This window comes from Thrips palmi, unplaced genomic scaffold (genome assembly GCF_012932325.1).
Source record: "Thrips palmi isolate BJ-2018 unplaced genomic scaffold, TpBJ-2018v1 HiC_scaffold_3, whole genome shotgun sequence".
Lineage (NCBI taxonomy): Eukaryota > Metazoa > Arthropoda > Insecta > Thysanoptera > Thripidae > Thrips > Thrips palmi.
Genome location: NW_023144630.1, coordinates 7,492,595 through 7,513,119, shown reverse-complemented (window position 1 = coordinate 7,513,119; position 20,525 = coordinate 7,492,595). Strand labels below are relative to the sequence as shown.

At 47.8% G+C, this 20,525-nt stretch overlaps 4 protein-coding genes across 4 annotated transcripts; 2 read left to right on the top strand and 2 right to left on the bottom strand.

Annotated features, from left to right (window-relative positions):
- Window positions 1-354: 354 nt before the first annotated feature.
- LOC117648194 (defensin-like) lies at window positions 355-2,686 on the bottom strand. Its single transcript, XM_034390533.1, has 3 exons — window positions 2,560-2,686; window positions 1,529-1,668; window positions 355-651 (listed from the first exon to the last, which is right to left on the bottom strand). The coding sequence occupies exons 1-3, from the start codon at window positions 2,574-2,576 to the stop codon at window positions 491-493; spliced, it is 318 nt and encodes a 105-aa protein (XP_034246424.1). The 5' UTR covers window positions 2,577-2,686; the 3' UTR covers window positions 355-490.
- Window positions 2,687-4,683: 1,997 nt separating this feature from the next.
- LOC117648191 (defensin-like) lies at window positions 4,684-6,570 on the top strand. The gene is made up of 3 exons (XM_034390530.1): window positions 4,684-4,849; window positions 5,401-5,540; window positions 6,321-6,570. Exons 1-3 carry the CDS (start codon window positions 4,833-4,835, stop codon window positions 6,479-6,481), a joined length of 318 nt encoding a protein of 105 aa, XP_034246421.1. The 5' UTR covers window positions 4,684-4,832; the 3' UTR covers window positions 6,482-6,570.
- Window positions 6,571-7,710: 1,140 nt separating this feature from the next.
- LOC117648184 lies at window positions 7,711-14,367 on the bottom strand. The gene is made up of 8 exons (XM_034390521.1): window positions 14,320-14,367; window positions 13,333-13,600; window positions 12,391-12,641; window positions 11,473-11,733; window positions 10,289-10,474; window positions 8,828-8,902; window positions 8,650-8,739; window positions 7,711-7,892 (listed from the first exon to the last, which is right to left on the bottom strand). The coding sequence occupies exons 1-8, from the start codon at window positions 14,356-14,358 to the stop codon at window positions 7,767-7,769; spliced, it is 1,296 nt and encodes a 431-aa protein (XP_034246412.1). The 5' UTR covers window positions 14,359-14,367; the 3' UTR covers window positions 7,711-7,766.
- A 1,148-nt stretch (window positions 14,368-15,515) lies between these two features.
- LOC117648493 (2-acylglycerol O-acyltransferase 1-like) lies at window positions 15,516-19,574 on the top strand. Its single transcript, XM_034390999.1, has 6 exons — window positions 15,516-15,786; window positions 16,212-16,446; window positions 17,337-17,605; window positions 18,041-18,212; window positions 18,653-18,831; window positions 19,222-19,574. Exons 1-6 carry the CDS (start codon window positions 15,777-15,779, stop codon window positions 19,572-19,574), a joined length of 1,218 nt encoding a protein of 405 aa, XP_034246890.1. The 5' UTR covers window positions 15,516-15,776.
- The last annotated feature ends 951 nt before the right edge of the window (window positions 19,575-20,525 follow it).

Sequence of the window (20,525 nt, the reverse complement as noted above, 5' to 3'; positions counted from 1 at the left end):
GGAACATTTTCGCCATAATATGGAGAATCTTCACTGTACAACATTTAGAGTGCGCTCAAACGCGCTGGCTCGTCAGCAGTATACGTAAACAAAGTTGGGAAAAAAGGTCTATGCTAGATCTAAACTATTATTATCTGAAGTTTCTTATTATAACGTAGTCTATACGGCACTCTAACACTACCTCTCACATTTCGCTCGTCTACTATTTTAAAGCCAATAACATTTTCAAGGCTTCACTCACTAGTATGTAAAAATGTATCTTGGTTAAATACGTTGATGCGTTTCTGACATGTGGAAGTTTCAAGGTGTGCTGAACTGGCGTGAAATTGTTAACGGGAAATAACCACTCTTACATCGTGGACGTTGGTTTTAATGGAAGAGGCAGTACATAGACGATAAATTAGACAATACGAAGTAGACAACTTAAAAGAATCAAGTCAAATGATACAAGTTAAATTAGGAATGATGAGTAGGACAAGTGCAGATCTCGTCACTTCCGGCAGACGCAGACGGCGTTCTGGCAGCGGCCGCCCTTGAAGCCCTTGAACATGGCGATGCAGTGTGCCGCGCAGGCGGAGTGGTTCGGCGTCACCCACTTGGACGAGAAGCTCAGCAGGTCGCAGGTGGCGCGGGCGTGGCGGTCGGCACGGCCTGCAAGGGACGGTGAAATAAGTTAAGCAATTGAAGGAAGTTAAGATCAGTTGATTGTTTTCGCCAGATTTTTAAAACCACGAGTATCACCTTTCGGCAACTTATTCGTCTGAGAGTCATGGTCAGTCACCGAGAAAGGGATCAAATGAAGATCAATCGTTTTTCCGTCCAATGCCCAATTTTGGTCGATCACCACTGGGGAGGATTATTTAACGGCCCAAATTCGGCTGGGGGGGGGGGCTTTCTTACCGAATTTTGAGTAGTAAAATATGTATTAGTCACCTTTTAAGCTAAAGAGTCATCACAAAAATTTGGATGAGGAAACTTTCCCCACTTTTTTTTTGTGTGTGTGTGTGGAAGGGGGGCGGGGGGGAATGATCCTCACCGAAGTTAGGCGGTAGGGTCAGTTGGGGTAATTATGGCACACGGGGTAAAAATGGGACAGCTGATTTTTAGTTAAGAATCGAGATTTTAGAACTTTTGCCGTAGCAAATGTTATTTTTTCAATAAAAACATCACATTTGGTATGTCATGCGTTCAAAAATGTGAAATCTTGACCAAGATTCAGCTGTCCCATTTTTACCCCGTGTCCCATAATTACCCCAACTGACCCTAAGGAGTACCTCACCCAAAATTTTAGTCTTTATTGTGACTCTTCATGCTCAGCGTTCAAGGCCATTCACGCTCAAAACATTACAAAGTGTTTTGAGCATACATGAAACAATCTAATTTGCTTTGTTATACGAAGAAACAGCTCTTCAATTACGAAGTATTGTCTTTGTAAGCTTACGTATGCTCAAAATACTTTGTCATACGAACTGCTTTTCTTTGTAAGCCCTAAAATAGCTTGTAAGGTTTTCTCAGTGTTGTTCCGTACCTTCCGCGTAGGGCTCGGGCACCAGCTGGGCCTCGTCGTCCGCCACTGGATCGGCGTTGTCCTGCATCGGCGCGACGGGGCTGGCCTGGACGGAGGGCGTCAGGCTGGCCACCACGACGGCCACGGCGAACACGGCGAGGCTGCAGCAGGGACGCAGGGACTCGTAAGTGGCGGAAAATTCGTCTTCGGCAATTCAATTTTACTGCTTCTATTTGCGCGACACATCTGGAGTCTTAAGACCATTTCCAGTGACGGGTCGCCAGGGATCAATTGAAAAGGTGAATTCTTAAACATGTGCATTTAGATCCGATTGTTGTCTGGAAAAGACGACGGCGTCTACCCACACCGCCTGCAGAAGAGCAGTACCGCTCAACGTGCGCGGCGGCGCGATGGGTTGCCGAGCGGCACGGCGCACCCACCAAGGCCACGGGCTTGGGCATTGACACTGCGTGGTTCGTTGCGCACCCCAGCAAGATTTACACACATCCTCAAGCGGCACACAGTGGGCTACACTGTGCGAAAAAAACACAGTAAATCCCGTTAATTTTTTTGCCGGGATTTACTGTAGTTCAGGACACAGTATTTACTGTGCCTGGTTACAGCCATTACTGTACCTGGTACAGGATATTCCGTACTCCACTCCAGTGGTAACAGTAAATCCCGTACAAAGTACAGTAGATCCTGTAAAAAAAGTACAGTAAATCCTGTACTCTGAACTACAGTGACAGCTGTACTAATCGCTACAGGATTTACTGTGATTTTTTCCCACAGTGTAGACGACCGGCGGAGGCGGCCAAAATTCTAGACGCGTGTTGAGGTCCAGAGTCATTTAACGGGACTCGAACCGGACGTGTGGCCCCGCCAATGGATGAATTCCTCTCCGAAAGAGGAATCCATTGGTGGGGTCACGCGCTCGGGTCGAGTCGCCTTAAGTGACTCTAACTCTAAACGCGTCTAGAGTTTTGGCCGCCTCCGCCGGTCTTCTGGCCCACTGTGGTGGAGAAACAAGCTCTAGTTAGGTCAGTACTCACACGGCGAAGCTCTTCATGGTGCTGACGGTGAGTGCTGCTGCGACGCTGAATGCCGCCCGATCGGACCATGCCAACTTATAGGGTCTCGGCTGATCGCCCCTCCCCTTCTCGTTGTTCTCGGAAGCACGGCGTCGGTCGCGCGGACGGCGAGAGGGAGTTCCCCGTCTCCGCACAGTGGGCCAGAAGACCGGTGGAGGCGGCCAAAACTCCAGACGCGTTTTGAGCTCCAGAGTGCGACTAATCAGGTCTCCAACCAAACGTGTGACCCCCCACCAATGGATTCCTCGTTTGAAGAGCAATCCATTGGTGGGGTCGGCCACACGGTCGGTTTGAGGCCTATTTAGCAACTGTGGAGCTCAAAACGCGTCTGGAGTTTTGGCCGCCTCCACCGGTCTTCTGGCCGCTTCTGGCCCACTGTGCTGCATCCAGCGGACCGCACGTGCTGGCGTGGCGTCGAAGCACGGGGTGCATTTAAACTATGTGGCTCTACACACTTAAATGTTTCAGTACAAATTTTTGTACGAGACATCACAGTTTTTTGTGCACGAAATTTTCGTACAACTTTGTAAGCGACTTTGCACCAAAAAAGGGAAATATGTGCAGTTTTTCGTACGCAATGTGTACGAAAAGTTCGAGTGCACCAAAAACTGTGATGTCTCGTCCAAATTGTACATAACATCTAGTGTTTACACTTAAAGTGGAAATCAGAATAGACCTTTCCAGGCGAAGCTCTTGGGGCAATAACCCGAATCTTTGCACCGCCACATATTAAGATCCAGCTTATTTGCAGCCTACCAGGGGCGTCGGAAGCACTTTTCGGTGCTTCCATTATTTGAGTTCCATTGCAGCTCAGCTTAATGTGGTTGAGGTCTGAAGTCTTCAAAAAGTTTAATAAAGTCATGTTAATTTTTTTATTTAATTACAGTTGTCATTTCATTTCCCTTCTCAAAGTATACAACTTTTACCATCCTTCAGTACACTTGCGAATCACACCCACTTAGCCAATGTATTTGATAAGTGCTGGTTCTGAAGAATATTCATAGACTTGCCCACAAACTGGACTCAAGTGGAACCTACTCTTGCTCGGGATCCAGTACACAACAAATTCAGAGTAACTAGACAGAGATATACAAGAAAATTGAAATCTAGAGAAAGTAGAGATGATTTTTTTTGTCCGCCATGAATCCTCAGCCTCTCCTAACATATTTTCTATTTTTTGCAAAACTACCTTTTCATCCATTTTCTGTTCTATTTAGCCCTCAGTTCGTACCCTTTTCTCCTCCCGCCAGTCCTCCATCCCCCTCTCTTTCTGTCTCGCGTGTTAACGTCCTAGTGGTTTGGTGTTTCCAGTCAGACGCTTGCGTCAAAGCGCTTCAAGATTTGAGTTCAAGTGCTTCGGAATCGCAGCTCTTTATTGCGAATGCACCGTGCGAGAAAGGCGGAGTTTTGCGCCACCCTGTCTGCCCACAACTTTCTTCGCCCTTTTCGAGCTCGCCGGTGTGTACAGTCGTGGTACAGTGCTTCATGGCGCCGTGACTGAAATAGACATCAGTGATAACAACATCGTAATAGTTGCTGATTTAGCTGGGACTTCCCTGTGGGGATGCAAGCTCCCAAGGAGAACACTAAGTCAACGTGATGTCGCCATGAGCTCAAAATGAGAGGAAAAGGTCACGGCTAGGTACCATTTAGAGGTCATAATGATTTTGATCTAGGTCAAAATGACCTCAGCGTGACTTAGTGTTCTCCTTGGGAGGGAGTCATTTGGATGTGAGTTTTCTGATATTTAGGCATGAAGTAGCCTTGTTGCCACCCCAGGATTTATATATATTTTTTTTTTTGGGGGGGGGGCATAAAGTAACCTTAGTTTGTTTCACCGCGATTGGGGTTCATGCCTTGACAACGTGTTCACACTATATTCACACTATATTCACACTATTCACACTATATTCACACTATTCGAACTATATTCACATTATATTCACACTATTCACACTATATTCACACTATTCACACTATATTCACACTATTCACACTTTTTCCTGCAGTGTGGAGTGCAATGGACCCTTCTCGCGAGCAGGCCTGGCGCGATGGGTGGCGGAGACGGGGAACTCCGAGGGGAAGTCCCTCCCGCGGTCCACCGACGCTGCGACCCACGCGTGCTTCTGAGAACAGCGAGGAGGGGAGGGGGCGGCCGTGCACCGAGACCCTATAAATCGGAATGGTCCCATCGGGCGGCATTCAGCGTCGCAGCAGCACTCGCAGTCGACACCATGAAGAGCTTCGCCGTGTGAGTACTGCCCTACTAGGGCTTGCTTCTCCACCACAGTAGGCCAGAAGACCGGTGGAGGCGGTCAAAACTCTAAACGCGTTTTCAGCTCCAGAGTCGCTAAATGGGACTCGAACCGAACGTGTGACCCCACCAATGGATTGCTCTCCGAACGAGGAATCCATTGGTGGGGTCACATGTTCGGTTCGAGTCCCGTTTAGCGACTCTGGAGCTCAAAACGCGTCCGCGATTTGGACCGCCTCCGGCCCACTGTGCGGCGTTGCCTGGTGCGCCGTGCGGCTAGGCAACCCTTCCGGCCGCCGCGTGCGTTGGGAGGCACTAGTCTGCTTCGGGCGCTGTGCTGGCGTCTGCTTCTCCACTCGTAAAACTGAAGTGTATTGTACGCTTCAAGCGTTCTGAAGTCAAGCGTGGAGAAGATACTCGTATTTAGATCGGCGGCAGAGGGGAGAATCCGCCGGCGAATCGGAGAACTACGCACGAAGAAATGCATGAAACTAGGACTGGGTTGGTTCTACCAGTGTCACTTACGAGTCCCTCCGTCCCTGCTGCAGCCTTGCCGTGTTCGCCGTGGCCGTCGTGGTGGCCAGCCTGACGCCCTCCGTCCAGGCCAGCCCCGTCGCGCCGATGCAGGACAACGCCGACCCAGTGGCGGACGACGAGGCCCAGCTGGTGCCCGAGCCCTACGCAGAAGGTACGCCGAGAAAACCACCTCACGAAGGCGCCCTTGGAAACAGCACCTTAACCCGCCCCAAGGAGAACAGAATTGTCACGAAAAGCTCATCGTGAGCTGATTTCGGGTCACATGTGACCTCATATGTGCTCAAATCGTGACGAAAATCCATCACCTGCAGCTCACGGTGACCTTTTCGTGACGATTCCGTTCTCCTGGGGGCACTGCTTTTCAATACGAATAGTTACTTTTGTGAATTTTATCGCATTCGTTTAAACGTGGAGTGAGTTCAAAAGGTGTTCAAAAGTCCGTTCTTGAACATTGGACGAGGGGTCAACCACTCTGGTAATCGTGTGTGCACTTCGTCCAGTAATGGTTGATAATCACACGCCAAAACTGGCTGTTTTCGCTGTTTTTTTTTATCGGATTTTGGTGGTTATTCTTATGGAAATAGGTAAAAAATGCTCTTAGCTGGCCAAAACTATAGTTTTTTTTTTCAGTATTTTTGTAGGTAATTACTGGTTATCAGTAATCCTGTGTACACTCCTGAGCTGAGTGGTGGACCCCTCGACCGTGAACCCGTTCTAGACGCGTTTTGAGCTCCAGAGTTGCTAAATGGGACTCAAACCGGCCGTGTGACCCCACCAATGGACTCCTCGTTCGGAGAGCAATCCATTGGTGGGGTCACACGTTCCGTTCGAGTCCCATTTAGCGACTCTGGAGCTCAAAACGCGTCCGGGGTTTCGGCCGCTTACGCCGGTCTTCTGGCCCACTGTGCACTCACTGCATCGTCCCTTGCAGACCGTGCCGACCGCCACGCCCGCGCCACCTGCGACCTGCTGAGCTTCTCGTCCAAGTGGGTGACGCCGAACCACTCCGCCTGCGCGGCACACTGCCTCGCCATGAGGAAGGGCTTCAAGGGCGGCCGCTGCGAGAACGCAGTCTGCGTCTGCCGGAAGTGACGGGACCCGCCCCCGGCCCATTCATTTTATTTATTCCATGTTTCTGCTGTGACCTTTTAATTTAAAAATATACTTTTGATCAAGTCTGATTTGCCCTCGTTCGATATACCCTTTGGTTCATCATGATCATGACTAAACTTTTGGGTGAGGAATTCTTTATTGCCCAAATTTGGGTCATAATACTGTGGAGCCGTATAGGTAGCTGATGCACTGCACCCCGCCTTGCCCAAATTTAGGTGGTAAAGTATACCTCGCCCAAAATAAGGTATTGATCAAGAGTTTTTCATTGTCAGTACATGGTATCGTTGCGGAGTTTCCGTGACAAACCTCTGGTTCAATATCCTTTGTTTCTCTGGTATAGGCCCTTCGCATGTTTTTTTTTTTTCAAGACAAATCTGTTTTGGTGTTCGGTATTCTTTTCCTCTCAACTTGTAGAGCATTTCAAAGTCGACATTTCACAGTTTCGGTAAGAGATCAGAAAGTCGCGGTTCCTTTCGTCAAGTTACCCGACTGGCAACTGCAGGATTTGCATAGTTTTACAAAACTCTTTACGCGTTTTGAGCTCCAGAGTAGCTGAATAGTACTCAAACCGGGCGTGTGACCCCACCAGGATTGCTCTCCGAACGAGGAATCCATTGGTGGGGTCATACACTCATAAGACCCATTCAGCGACCCTGGAGCTCAAAACGCGTCGAGGTTTTAGCCGCCTCGACCGGTCTTCTGGCCCACTGTGAACCGCGCCGGCCCGCTGGCCACCACTGTGCTGTCAGAGCGGGAAACACGACATGTGCGTCCGCGGCATTTTTCCTTTTCGCGGCTGTGACGACATACGGCGGGGAAGCCCGTCCCCGCCCACATTGGGAGGCGAGGAGAAAGGATTGGTCTCGGCGCGAGTTCGCATTAGACCGTGCAGAATTGTGGTTTTCGACACAATCGTGCGATTAATAAAAACAAAACTGGTCTGTTCCACTACAGATCATCAATTACTTATCTCTGAGCAGGGCCTGCACGTGCACCAGTATATTTTAGGCAGTGAAGCCATTTAGTTGGCTTTGAGTCTGTCTGTCAGTCAGTCTGTCTGTCTCTCTCTCTCTCTCTCTCTCTCTCTCTCTCTCTCTCTCTCTCTCTCTCTTGCATTTAGGGTTAGGTGTGTTGACGCAAAGGGAAAAAAATTGATGCTTGAACTTGCTTTTATCGTAGGCTATTTACGGAATTTTCATCAAAACTGCTTAAAATTTCGAAACTTTTATAACAAGGAGATCTTTATTTTTAAAATAAACATCAATCAATTAATGGACATTGTCTTAGTTGTAGTAGTTCCGATGGAGCGGTTTGCGAGGTCCTCCGAGGGGCCCTCCGTCTGACGAAACTGGATCAGAATCACGAGATAGCTGACAGCTGCAGCAGCAATCTTACCGAACAAAAAGAAACGCGTTCTGTTAGATGCTTTGCTGCAAAAAAAAAATTGATTAACAGTAATTGATCCAGGAAGCGGAAGAAGGGAATAACTTGACTTATCCCCAAATTGAGTTTTTATTTTATTATTGTGCCTTAGAATGGTTTACATCATTACACCAAATTATTTGACTGAATTCCAAGCAGTTTAGGAGAAAATCCACATGGAAAAAGGGTATAACTCAACTTAACTCCTTTTACAATCTAAATTTCATTGGAAAATGGAGATAACTCAACCTTAGTCTACATGAGTCCGTTTGACAAATTGGCAAAAGGATATAACTCAACTTGTGTTTTAATGAATCTAGTGTAAAAAGAATCAACTCAACTTAACCCCTCCTTAATTTTAAATTTCAATTTGGAAAAAAGAGCTAAGTCCAAAAAATACACCAGAGTAACATACACTTTATGCAGACTATTGTTCCACTTGACTTGTCTCCAAATTCCACTTTGTTTAGGAAATATAAGGTGAGCTGACTCTGTTTTCCATTTCAACGGAAAGTGATAAGTTGCAGAAATCCTCTACAGAGTGACCTTACACTTTTGATTTTTTCCCAAATTTTACTAATGCTTTTTGAAATTATTAACATCTGCAACATTCATTTGTTTTGTTTTAGTTTTCCCTGCTAACAGTTTTTTGTTTCTCCTGAAAAATGGCCAAAATTGAGTTATCCCCTTCTTCCGCTTCCTGGATCAATTGTCACAGTTCATACCGAGCTTACTGTTCCTCTATTAATGACCCAAAATCCAGCGACTGATACGGTTATCTCGTTCGAAGCCACGATTTCCCGGAAAATGTTTATCTGCGGAAATATCAATGGGTGGTTTCATGTTTGTATTTCATTTTTCTCATTGTATGAATGGAAGTGTCACTTCGCAGCTGGCTCGCACTTCTTCCATGGCCGCTTCTCCAATAAGAGCGCTTCCGCTAAATCCCTCCAAGGGCCTAAGGAAGTTTTCACCGACCTACAAGCAAATAAACAAAACACTAAGTGATTTGAGAAAACTTCTGTAAATATCACTGGTTGCTCTCTGTGTGTACTGGGTACACACTTAGGTTTTCAGTGTGAGCAAGTATGGCACATGTTGAAACAAACCGCAGCCGCTGCGCGATGCGTTGAATCACAGAGGAGGAGAAGAAGGCAGAAGAAGTGAGAGCCGAGGATCATCAACAGCATTCCCTGTCCCACCTTTCCGACGGCAAAATTTCAAATATTTCAAGCATTTCTGATACGGAGTCCAAATGCCGAATTCGTTGTGAACATGAATTATTGCTTAGTTCTCTGCTAGATATGACAATCGATCACAACAATTCCATGCCGACAAGTCTTCATACCGAGGGGTGAATCACTCAGCGTTCTGGTGTACACATGAGTACATGAGTACGGGTGAGTACACCTTGGTTAACTCATAAATTTCACAATTTGAAACGTTTTAAGGCTTTATTTAGCGTTTTTAACGGCACTCAACGTTAAATCGGTCGAAAAAACTTCGCCCTTTTTAAACTGGTGAGTACACTGAGTACGGGCAAATTTGTACACATGAGTACACTAGTGATTTACCCCTCGCTTCATACTGTGATTCCAAGTGGGGGAAAGGCAAGCACTAGATAACGTATGGGACGAAAACTGTCCCACATTCCCACACTTTCATTTGCAGTGTTTCCGCAAAGGCATTTCATTTGAACTCCTCCAATTTTAAGTAATTCGAAATAGTAAACTGCTTTCACCATTTTTACTCGTTCTTTACACACCACACACTAACATACAAAAAGCTATGTGAAGAGAACGAGTATTGTGTTCAAAAATGAGTTTTGGGGGGACATTAGGCCTATTCATCTCAGATCTTACTACATGTGGGAAAATGAGAGTGGTACCATTTGAAAGATGGAATGTCTGTCGCTTGATCGTTAAGTTCCTGGGAAAAACAGGAACCGTTTTTACCGTGCACACCTAAGCAACTCTGCAATCTGAAGTGTGTACATAGTACACTCTTATTAGAGCATGCTTCCAAGTACACTCTTACTTACAGCATACTTGCTAGGCACACGCCAAAATTGAGTGTGCCTGGCAAATACACGCTTAATAAGTGTGTACCTTGTAAGCACACACTAAAATATACTAGATTAGTCCTATCTAAAAGCATGGGCCAGTTTAAGTGTACTTGCCAGGTACTCTCTTATTTAGCGTGTACATGCAATGTACACTCTAGTTTAGCATGTGCCTAGCAAGTATGCTGTAAATAAGAGTGTACTTGGAAGCATGCTCTTATAAGAGTGAAACTAAGTACACACTTCAATTTGCAGAGAATATGAGCATTTTTGATGCATTACTACTGCTTGGACCCCAATACCTGTCGCTCGAAGAAGCACACAAGACAGAGGTACGCTCCTAAGGTTGTCAAGAGCAGGTTGAACAGCAGCACGTAGAGTCCGGTGAGCGGCATCGTAACCAAGCCTTGAGTCAGGTCCCGCAGCTGCAGCCAGGCACGGCGGTACTTCAATAGCTTCCGAGGGGACGGATGCTGAAGAGAGAGTTCCTAGAGGGCTCAAAAAATGTTAAAGAGCTTCATTTGAGCCTGAAACAAAGATCGACGAACTTTTCTGGGAGTTGACCAGACGGCACCCACGGATATATCCCCTTACCCCTATAGGGGTAAAGATCAAGTCAAATCAATAATTCACTCTCATTCCAGGAAGGTGACACCACGTTGAAACGAACGTGACAAAATGTCATGTTCGTTTGAGCATTGTGTCACATTCGTTTGGGTGTGAATTGACCAAAAATCAGCTGGTTCACTTTCAAACGAACGTGACACAATACGAACGTGATATTTCGTCGCGTTCGTTTCGACGCGATGTCACGTTCCTGGAATGAGAGTGTTGACTTGAAAAGTCCTTCGATTATCTTCAGCACACGATACATTTATTTCACTGAAACCAATAGACAAGCAGTAAATAAAATTTACTCTACATAAATTACACAAATTTGGGCGAAACTGCAACAAAGATAAAGCATCCTTAATAGGAAGAACAGGCTTGCGCCCTTTCCTTCGTATTGTGGGAAATATCCTCGCAAGACATTTTGAATCTAAACTCCCAAGATCCTGCTCATCTTATTCTCTTGACATCAGATTACTGACAGCGTAGCGAAAGTAGCTACCTATGGTGAGGAGTCAGTGGCTTGTGAGTAATTCTCGGTAATTCTTCCACAGTGAGAAAAAAGTACGGAAAAAGTACGGAACACGTCTGGTCAATAATTTGCCTGGACCGTCCGTACTTGCCAACTAGGGAACCTCCGTACTTTTTTTCCGTACCCATTTACATGGGTTCATAGGGAGCAAGTACGGAACGTTCCGTACTTTTCTCCGTACCTCCGTTCTATATTTTTCTGTACCATTTCCGTACAAAAGTACGGAATTTTTTACAGTGTCATATTACGAACAAATATGTCTGTATTCTGGTAGATATGTGTCGTAAAGTACTGAGATTCAGCTTGGTATGATCACTGCACGGTATTTCTCAGTAGGAAACTAGCCTGGATGAGGTACTGCCGAAGTCCGTTGGCGAAGTCCTTGACACAGTGCGGGTGCGTAGAGAACATCAAACAAATGTAGAAGTTGAGCAGCACGACTTGGCAGTGCATGAATATGTGCGAGTAGAAGCCCCCCTCCTCGGCGATGACGCGGACGTACACGGTGGCGAGGAAAGGTGCCGCCGCTATGAGGGAAATCGCCGCCGTCCAGACGAGGGCCGCGAACCAGCGGTTTCTGGAGCGGGCGGCGCCGGGCACGGTCTCCTGCACGTAAGCCAAAGCTACGCTCCATAAGAAGTTTTTTTTTTAACATTTAAGATAAGGACAGTAAGCTTCCCGCCAGCGGAATCTGGAGGGCACAGTAAGAATTTGAGTTTAGCGTCACGTTACATGCATGTCACATTCGTTGGAATGTGACGACATTTCTGGACCCTTCGCAGTGGGCCAGGAAGACCGATGGAGGAGGTCAAAATCCCAGACGCGTTTAGAGCGCCAGAGTTGCTAAATGGGACTCGAACAGAACGTGTCACCCCACTAATGGATTGTTCTCCGGACGAGGAATCCATTGGTGGGGCCACACGTTCCGTTTGAGTTCCATTCAGCGACTCTGGAGCTCTAAACGCGTCCGGAATTTTGACGGCCGCCATCGCACAGGCACAGTGCGGCACAGTGGGCCAGAAGACCGGTGGAGGCGGCCAAAACTCTGGACGCGTTTTGAGCTCCAGAGTCGCTAAATGGGACTGGAAACGAACGTGTGACCCCACCAAATGGACGGAGAGCAATTCATTGGTAGGGTCACACTTTTGGTTCGAGTCCCATTTAGCGACTCTGGAGCTCAAAACGCGTCTCGAGTTTTGGCCGCCGCCACCGGTCTTCTGGCCCACTGTGCACCGGTTTTCTGGTCTTCTGGAGTATGCTCACCATGAGGCTGGTGCAGAGCGCCTCGTTATACTTCATGTGGGAGGCCTCGATCCACAGCAAAGGCTGCAGCACGAAGCCAGCCGCGTGGGTGATGCAGATGACTGAGTTGAAGCGGGCCTTCAGCGAGGCGCCGGGGCTCACGAGCATGGCGTAGCGGTCCTGCAGCATGATGTACCCGGACCAGAGGGCCAGCACCGCCACGGCCAGGCAGTACACGAGCGTGGAGCGCAGCGGGTGGAAGGAAATGCGGACTGCAAACCCAAGTGTGAGGTAGTCTAACACTTTTTCTGGTGCGAAACACGATGTCCCACGCTTGCTACTAGTGTGAGACCCATGGGTCTTGTGGCATTGAACCTCTTGGAACCATAGGCAGCAAGTGTGGGACAAACGTGGCTCACCCTTGTAATCGCGAGGCACCGTGGTTCGCACAAAATAGTGGGAGGCAGTATCACACTTAGATTTGCAGTGCGGACTGTACCCACCAAAAATGAATTTTTGGATCAAGAAGGTAAAGTCTTCTTTTTTTTTCCACAAGCCCTTTTTCGATCCAGACTTTCTTACACAATGAAGAAGTTTCTTGGATCAAGATTTAATTTTCTCAAAAAGTAATCAAGTAAATTCCAAAATGTGTGTATACATCCTTGCTTTAAGAGGTTGTTTCATTGAACACAGTTCATCCCTCGCGAATGAAGGTGCTGCACAATGGACCAGAAGACCGGTGGAGGCGGCCAAAACTCCAGACGCGTTTGGAACTACAGAGTCGCTAAATGGGACTCGAACCGAACGTGTGACGCCACCAATGGATTCCTCGTTCGGAGAGCAATCCATTGGTGGGGTCGCACGTTCAGTTCGAGTCCCATTTAACGACTCTGGGGCTCAAAACGCGTCTTGGGTTTCGGCCGCCTCCACCGGTCTTCTGGCCCACTGTGTGCTGTGACTCACTGGGACTGCAGGTCACCGGCAGCAGGCCGACGGCGGCCATGGCACACCCAATCGGCCACAACGGGGCGAACATGCCATGCCCGCCAAACATGTCCCGGTCGGGTGAACTTGGCGACTTGTCCTTGTTCCCAGACCGTTCGGGCGAACATGACGACTTGTCTTTGTTCCTAGACGCGAAAGCGGATGTTGTTTCGATCACAGGGATCCTCGCTGGGTACGCCAGTGGGTCTGACGGCGGACTCATCCAAGCGCCTTTCTTCCGGAAGTCCTGTTAGCAGACAAGAGTCACACTAAAAGTAAACAATTTTGTACGTGGTACGTCGACGTCTCGCACAATTTTAAACGTGCGCACTTTTCCCTACAAATCTGTACGCAGAATCGCCTACACTTTTGTACAAAAAGAACGTTGACGCAACCTCACTATATGAGTTGTTGACGAGTTATCAACGTAAATTTTAAACTTAAATTTCCCCCTGCATTTATGTATGTGAAAAGAAGCACGTGAAACCTTGCACGCTTCAAGAAGGACGTGCACGGTAAAAACGAAACCTGGGATTCCCAGGAGCCCTATGTTACAAGGTATAGGAGTTTCCAGGAGATTCCTGGGATTCCCGGGAAGCGTTTTTACCGTGTGCTAACTGTGCCCTTCAGGAAAGGCGCAATGTCACGCCTCAGTTATACCAGTGCTTGGTCTACGAGTTGGTCTACTATTCACAAGGGAACTATGCCTCGGCCGCTCAACTGGTCCCCAATGGGCCTAAAGACCGAAGGCGGTCAAAATCCCGGACGCCTTTTGAGCTCCAGAGTCGCTAAATGGGACTCGAACCGAACGTGTGACCTCAACAATGGATTGCTCTCCGAACGAGGAATCCATTGGTGGGGTCACACGTTCGGTTCGAGTCCCATTTGGCGACTGGAGCTCAAAACGCGTCTTGAGTTTCGGCCGCCGGCGCCGGTCTTCTGGCCCACTGTGTGGTCCCTACTCACCTTCTCCATGCCTATTGTCGCCCGCTGGGCTCGGCCCATGATGCCTGGGCCTGGGCCCGCACTGTCAGCCCACGATCGAGCGTGAGTTACACGACCCGTCATAACTGTCAACAGAGAGGGCTGCGCTTTTACCGCCTGCTCCATATAAGCCTCATTACCCGTTTAGAAAGGTCGCCTGGGAGCTATTAGTCGATCGACCCGGTCATACACTCGACATTAGCGTGCTGCCGAGAACATAATGGAGGTTTGGAAGAGGAAAAGAAAGCCACAAGGGCCTTCGCGATACACTCGAAGTACCCTTGCACTGCTCTTTTTGTGCTTTTGAAACTTTTTAAAGTCTTGTCTGAAAGAGCCGTTCCTTTAACCCCATTTTCATTTACCTGGTTTCCTTTCCCATTGTGCGCACAAAATAAAATTAATGAGTGTAAATTTACTTTAAGGTGTCTAACTGGGAACGAGACTCGATCAGAGCGTGGTACCCTACCAATGGATTCTTCGTTCGGAGAGCAATCGATTGGTGGGGTCAAACGTTCGGTTCGGTTCTAGCTCCAGTGTCGCTAACTGGGACTTGAACCGAACGTTTGACCCCACCAATTGATTGCTCCGAACGAACGAAGAATCCATTGGTGGAGTACCACGCTCTGTTCGAGGTTCGAGTCTTGTTAAGCGGCTCTGGAGCTCATAACGCGTCTAGAATTTTGGTCACTGAGCGCCTGTGAACGTCAGGTACTCTACAAATCGAAGAGTGTACATGGTATGCTCTAACTAGAGCATGCCTGCAAGCACGCTCTAACTAGCGCATGCCTGCCAAGCATGCACTTACTAGCGCATACATGCCATGTACACGCTTCTGATGCAGACAACTCCCTATCCCTTATGCACTAGATGCATGCTTCAGTTAGCGTGTACATGGCATGTATGCACTAGTTAGTGCATGCCTGGCAGGCATGCGCTAGCTAGAGCGTGCTTGCAGGCATGCTCCAGTTAAAGCATACCATGTACACTCTTCGATTTGTAGAGTAGGCAAGCCCGCAACACATCCGAGTTTTACTGACCAGCCTATCCCAAGTTCGCAGGCGCCTCGAATGGCAAGACTGCTTACTCAGTACATACTAAGTTTCCATTGTTGATTTGTACACGTCTAAAGGAATAAGTGCACAGGTCTAAGTACACACAAATGATTTTTGTTGCAGGATTCCATACCGCTGCGCGTTCGTTTGCTCAAAATTGTGGCTTTTCAATGTCAAGGCAGGCGGTGTGTGGTGTAGCCACCTCGTCAAAGTGACGTTCCTCGGGAGATAAAAGAACGCCGCATGTTTGAACGGTCGGTTCATCGCTCTTGTGGCGCGGATCGGGTTCGCGTGAGCAGACCCCTCCCGTCAGTCAACGGACCGACGCGCCTTCAACGGCACGCGGCACCTGTCAGGCACTGACTGCATCTTGATCGGCTGTCAACCATGCAGCAAGGTGAGCAGAGCAGCGATGTCGAAACAGGCAACAAGGTACAATTTTGTACAGTTCTTGTAATCCTTGTAACTTTTTTGTATTTTTTTTTTACATTTTTGAAAAAGTTTGGTACAATTTTTGTTAAAATTTTGTACAATTTTTGTACAATTTTTGAACGAAATGTGCAGGTTTGCACAAAATTAAGCATGCCTTTTAAAATGCACAGATTTGTGCGTAACTATTGTAACTAAGCTCTAAATTTTACGCTGTAGCGCTTGAATTCGTGCGTTTCACGCGCGTATTCTTAAATTGATCAAAAGGGACATAGCGGGACATAGGCGATTTGCAGGCAGTTCCTGGGAAAACCAGAAACCGTTTTCACCGTGTAAAAACTAGTGCTGTTTTATCACCTTATTCTGAAACATGTTTTTTTATTTGACCCACAGCAGGAGAGGAGCAAGTCCTCGCGGACGTGGAGTGGTCGGGGCGCAAGCCCCTCACTCTGCACGTGTGGGAGGCCCTGTGCGTGGCTTCCATGCTCTTCGTGTGGGCCTGCGTGCCCCTGCTGGTGGTCGTCGTGGGCCCCCTTCTCCTGCTGTGCCCCTCCACCTACTGGCTGGTGCTGCCACTCCTCGCGTGGACGTTCTTCGACAGACACGCCGGCTACACTGGAGGCCGGAGGTATGTACAGTACCACACACTGAATGTGTTTTCACAATTTTTATACAGCTTTTAGACACACTGCCAAGTCAAGTGTGGGACAGTCTCACACTTGTAGGTTTGGGACATTTTTCTCACGTTTACAAGTGTGAAACACAGCTTGTCCCACACTTGCTGCCTATGCTAGCTCTGTGGTTCAATGCCACGGGTCCCACGCCTGCAAGTGTAGGACAAACCGTGTCTCACCCTTGCAAGTGTGAGGCATCGATGTCTCACACTTATGCAAGCGTGAGACAAATGTGGCTTACACATGTAAGCGTGAGACGAAATGTCCCACACCTACAAGTGCTAATTTTTCTCGTACAGATTTGTACGCAGGATTGCCCAAATTCGTGCAAAATTGCGTTTAAATTTGTACAAAAAGCTCTTACGCGTAAAATTGTGTGAGAACACATACAAAAATTGTTCTATGGAATTTAGTGCGCATTTTTCCTTCGTAATGTGAATCTGTATATTTTCTGTATGTTTGTACCTTGAAAAGGAAGGCCGGAACAGATTCGGATAATGAACAAATTTACTTCGTATTATGTCAGCGCAAGTTTCTCCGTACACTACCGACAAAGTCACTGTGAGAAATTTCGAGAGCAGTTCTGAATAAGTACCTCTGCGTCGGGCAGTGCCAGAAGACAGCGGCGGAGGCGGCCAAAACTCCAGTCGCTGTTTGAGCTCCAGAGTCGCTTAACAGGACTCAAACCAAACGTGTGACCCTACCAATGGATTCCTCGTTCGTAGGGCAGTCCATTGATAGGATCACACGTTCGTTTCGAGTCCCATTCTGCGACGCTGGAGCTCAAAACGCGTCCGGGGTTTTGACCGCCTCCACCGGTCTTCTAGCCCACTGTGCCCACCAGGCCGCTCGGGTTGCGCGGCACGCGCTTCGCACGCGGCATCCTGGGGTACTACCCCCTCCGCGTGGTGCGAGCCGCTGGCTGCGAGTTGGACCCCCGCCGCAACTACATCCTGGACGCGCACCCCCACGGCTTCATGCAGCTGGCCACCCTGGGCGCCGTCCTGCTCAGCGAGAAGGTGCCCGCGGCCTTCCCGGGCATGACCTTCCGAGCAGCCGGAGCGAGCTACCTGGTGCACCTGCCCATCGTGCGGGAGGTCGCGCTGAGCTTAGGTGAGAGCTTCAGCTGCTCAGTGCACTGAAAAACCAAACGTGGTCTAGACCGTACCAACTGGTGTGGTCTGGGTGCCATTTTCACCGCATCAGTTGGTGTGGTCTAGACCACGTTTGGTGCGTTCGGTGTGGTCATTGCATGGAAAGACAACACCAAACATGGTCTAGACCGCACCAAACGTGTCCAAACGTGGTCTAGACTACGCCAACTGATGCAGTCAAAATGGCACCCATTTGACCACGTTGGGCAAACCGGTGGAGGCGGTCAAAATCCCGGACGCGTTTTGAGCTCCAGAGTCGCTGAATGGGACTCGAACCGAACGTGTGACCCCACCAATAGATTGCTCTCCGAACCAGGAATCTATTGGTGGGGTCACACGTGCGATTCGAGCCCTCGTATTATTTTTGAAGTATTTTGTGCTGGAAAACTTGAAGGTACGATCAGCAGTTCGGAGCGCAGCATTCGGCATGCACTGCAGCACCCCGGCCACGGTCTGGCCCTCTTGGTCATGAGCGGTGCAAAGGAGGAGACTTTGCGCCTCTCCGATGACAGCTACAACTTGTACCTGAAGCGGAGGGGCTTCTGTCGGGTCGCCCTTCTAGAGGGGTAAGTACGTTGTTGAACAATGTAAGGGGCAATATCGAGATAATATTTGAAACTCGTGGAGAAAAAGCTCTTCAACTATCTGACAATGAAAATTGACAGGATTTAAGTCACAAACCGAAATTTCCCCACGAATCTTTTTTTTGGATTTTAAAAGTGACAGACTAAGCAATAACCCTCGTTACGATACCAACTAAGTTCATGTTCAGCTTGGACAATTTTTTCTATCTAATTGGAAATTTCTCCGACACAGATATTTAGAGTGTGGGCTATTGCGCCGGTGATTGCTTTGACGCACGAAATACTCAGGGAAATTATCCACTGGGATAACCACGCATTGTTGAAACATGACTAAACATTTTCAGGGGCATATCGCCTCTTTTCGTGCTGACTTTTTTCCTCCTTTTACAAATTTTCTTATCAGAATTTTGTTTTGATCTTAGCGCTTCGCTTGTTCCTGTCCTGATATTTGGGAAGATCCATGCCTACCGGCAGCCATTCAAAAACTTGAGCTCCTGGTTTCATCAAAAGACTGGTTGGAGACTTGTACTGCCCTTTGGAAGAGGAATCTTCCAACCTTACCTCGGACCACTTCCTCATCGGGTGCCTCACACCTACGTCAGTAAGTGAAGGAAAAATTGGCATTGGATGCAGTTTCGCTTTTCCCTTGATAATGCCTTTTGTGGCTCACACGAAGACAGCGCTTTAATGATCCCGCCGCTGATGCCCCGACAAGCATGCACGTCGCATTCCTGTTAATCTCACAAATTCTCTTAACAAAAAATGTGCGGAGAAGTGGCTTCTCACGTAACAACACACTTTCGAAACTCTCTGTATGTTATTTTCTTCACATAATCCGAGAGGCTAATGTTTCTCACTTGTTTCTTACTTACTCAAAAGAAAAGTTCTCTCTTTAATAACGTTCGAATTCAAAACACTTCTGGTAGAGTGCTGTAAGGATTTTGACCGCAAAGTCGGAGTGATCATTGTAAAGGGCCTTTTATATTTTCAGTCGGAGCACCACTGTTAGTCGACAGAACGGAGAATCCAACGAAGGAACAAATTGAAGACCTGCATGAACGATACGTGGAGAAGTTGAAGCAACTGTATGAAGAGTACAGCCCGAAACTGCACTCGGGAAATGTGCCATTAAACAAGGGGAGTCTGCTCCTCAGTCTGTGCCAAAAACATAGTAGGGTCAAGCGGCACTCACGTAAATTTTGTCAGAATGTTAGAACTATGCCCGAATTCCTGATCAAAATCCGTGCACTTCTGAAAGTTGTGATCCTGAGAACTTATTTTGTTATTGATTGCCTGAGTTCTACAGAATGTCAGAATAAGTTTTCAGCTCTCAGAGGTACGTGAATTTTGATCTGGATTTCTGACATTCCCTCAAAATTTACGCGAGTGGGATGGGCAGGGCAATATGATGTCGGAAAACGAGTGAAAGTCGCATCAAGTGTATTTCTGATGTATGACTCATCAACATGTCGAAGTCGTCTAACCGTGCGACTGGACGTGTCCGCGTGGCCTTCTGTACGACGCAAGGCCAAGCGACCACTAACGAAACAAGTTGGCCTGCTGTGCGGGATGATCTGGCTAGATAATTAAAAATAGATTCAGTGGAAAAGGAGGTGTGTACTTCGTTATACATGTATTTTTTTAATTGCAGCGTGGAATTTAAAAATAAATATATTCTTTTGACATAATTTCTTCCAGTCTCTGGTTTCTTGGCGTTAATTGCTTCTACCGTTTACACTGTTACCGTATACATGTGCAAACTCTGTAGAGAGCATGGTGAAAATTTTGGTTGTCACCTGATGACAATATCAAGGCCAACTTTCCTTACAAGGATGTCTTCAAAACATTTGTTGACATAGTTGTCACGCGAGAGCTTTGATGAAAATATATTATCCACGATTTTGTCATAAAGTGTCAACAAGGTGTACCACTACCACTTCGGCGCGAAAGGTGCATGTTTTCTCGATGAAAAGTGAAAAGTCTGTCGCCGGGCACTGAACTGACTTGGCAGTGTAGGCCGTGGGAGCGTTTTGATACTAAAGTCGGCAGCTAAATTACACCAGTCGCTGCTGGACGCACATGTTGTTTGTATCCCACAAATGACCGGCTCCTCGAGTACCTCCTCACAGTGGGCCAGAAGACCGGTGGACGCGGTCAAAATCCCGGACGCGTTTTGAGCTCCAGAGTCGCTAAATGGGACCGAACCGAACGTGTGACCCCACCAATGGATTGCTCTTTGAACGAGGAATCCTATGGTGGGGGTCACACGTTCGGTCCGAGTCCCATTAGCGACTC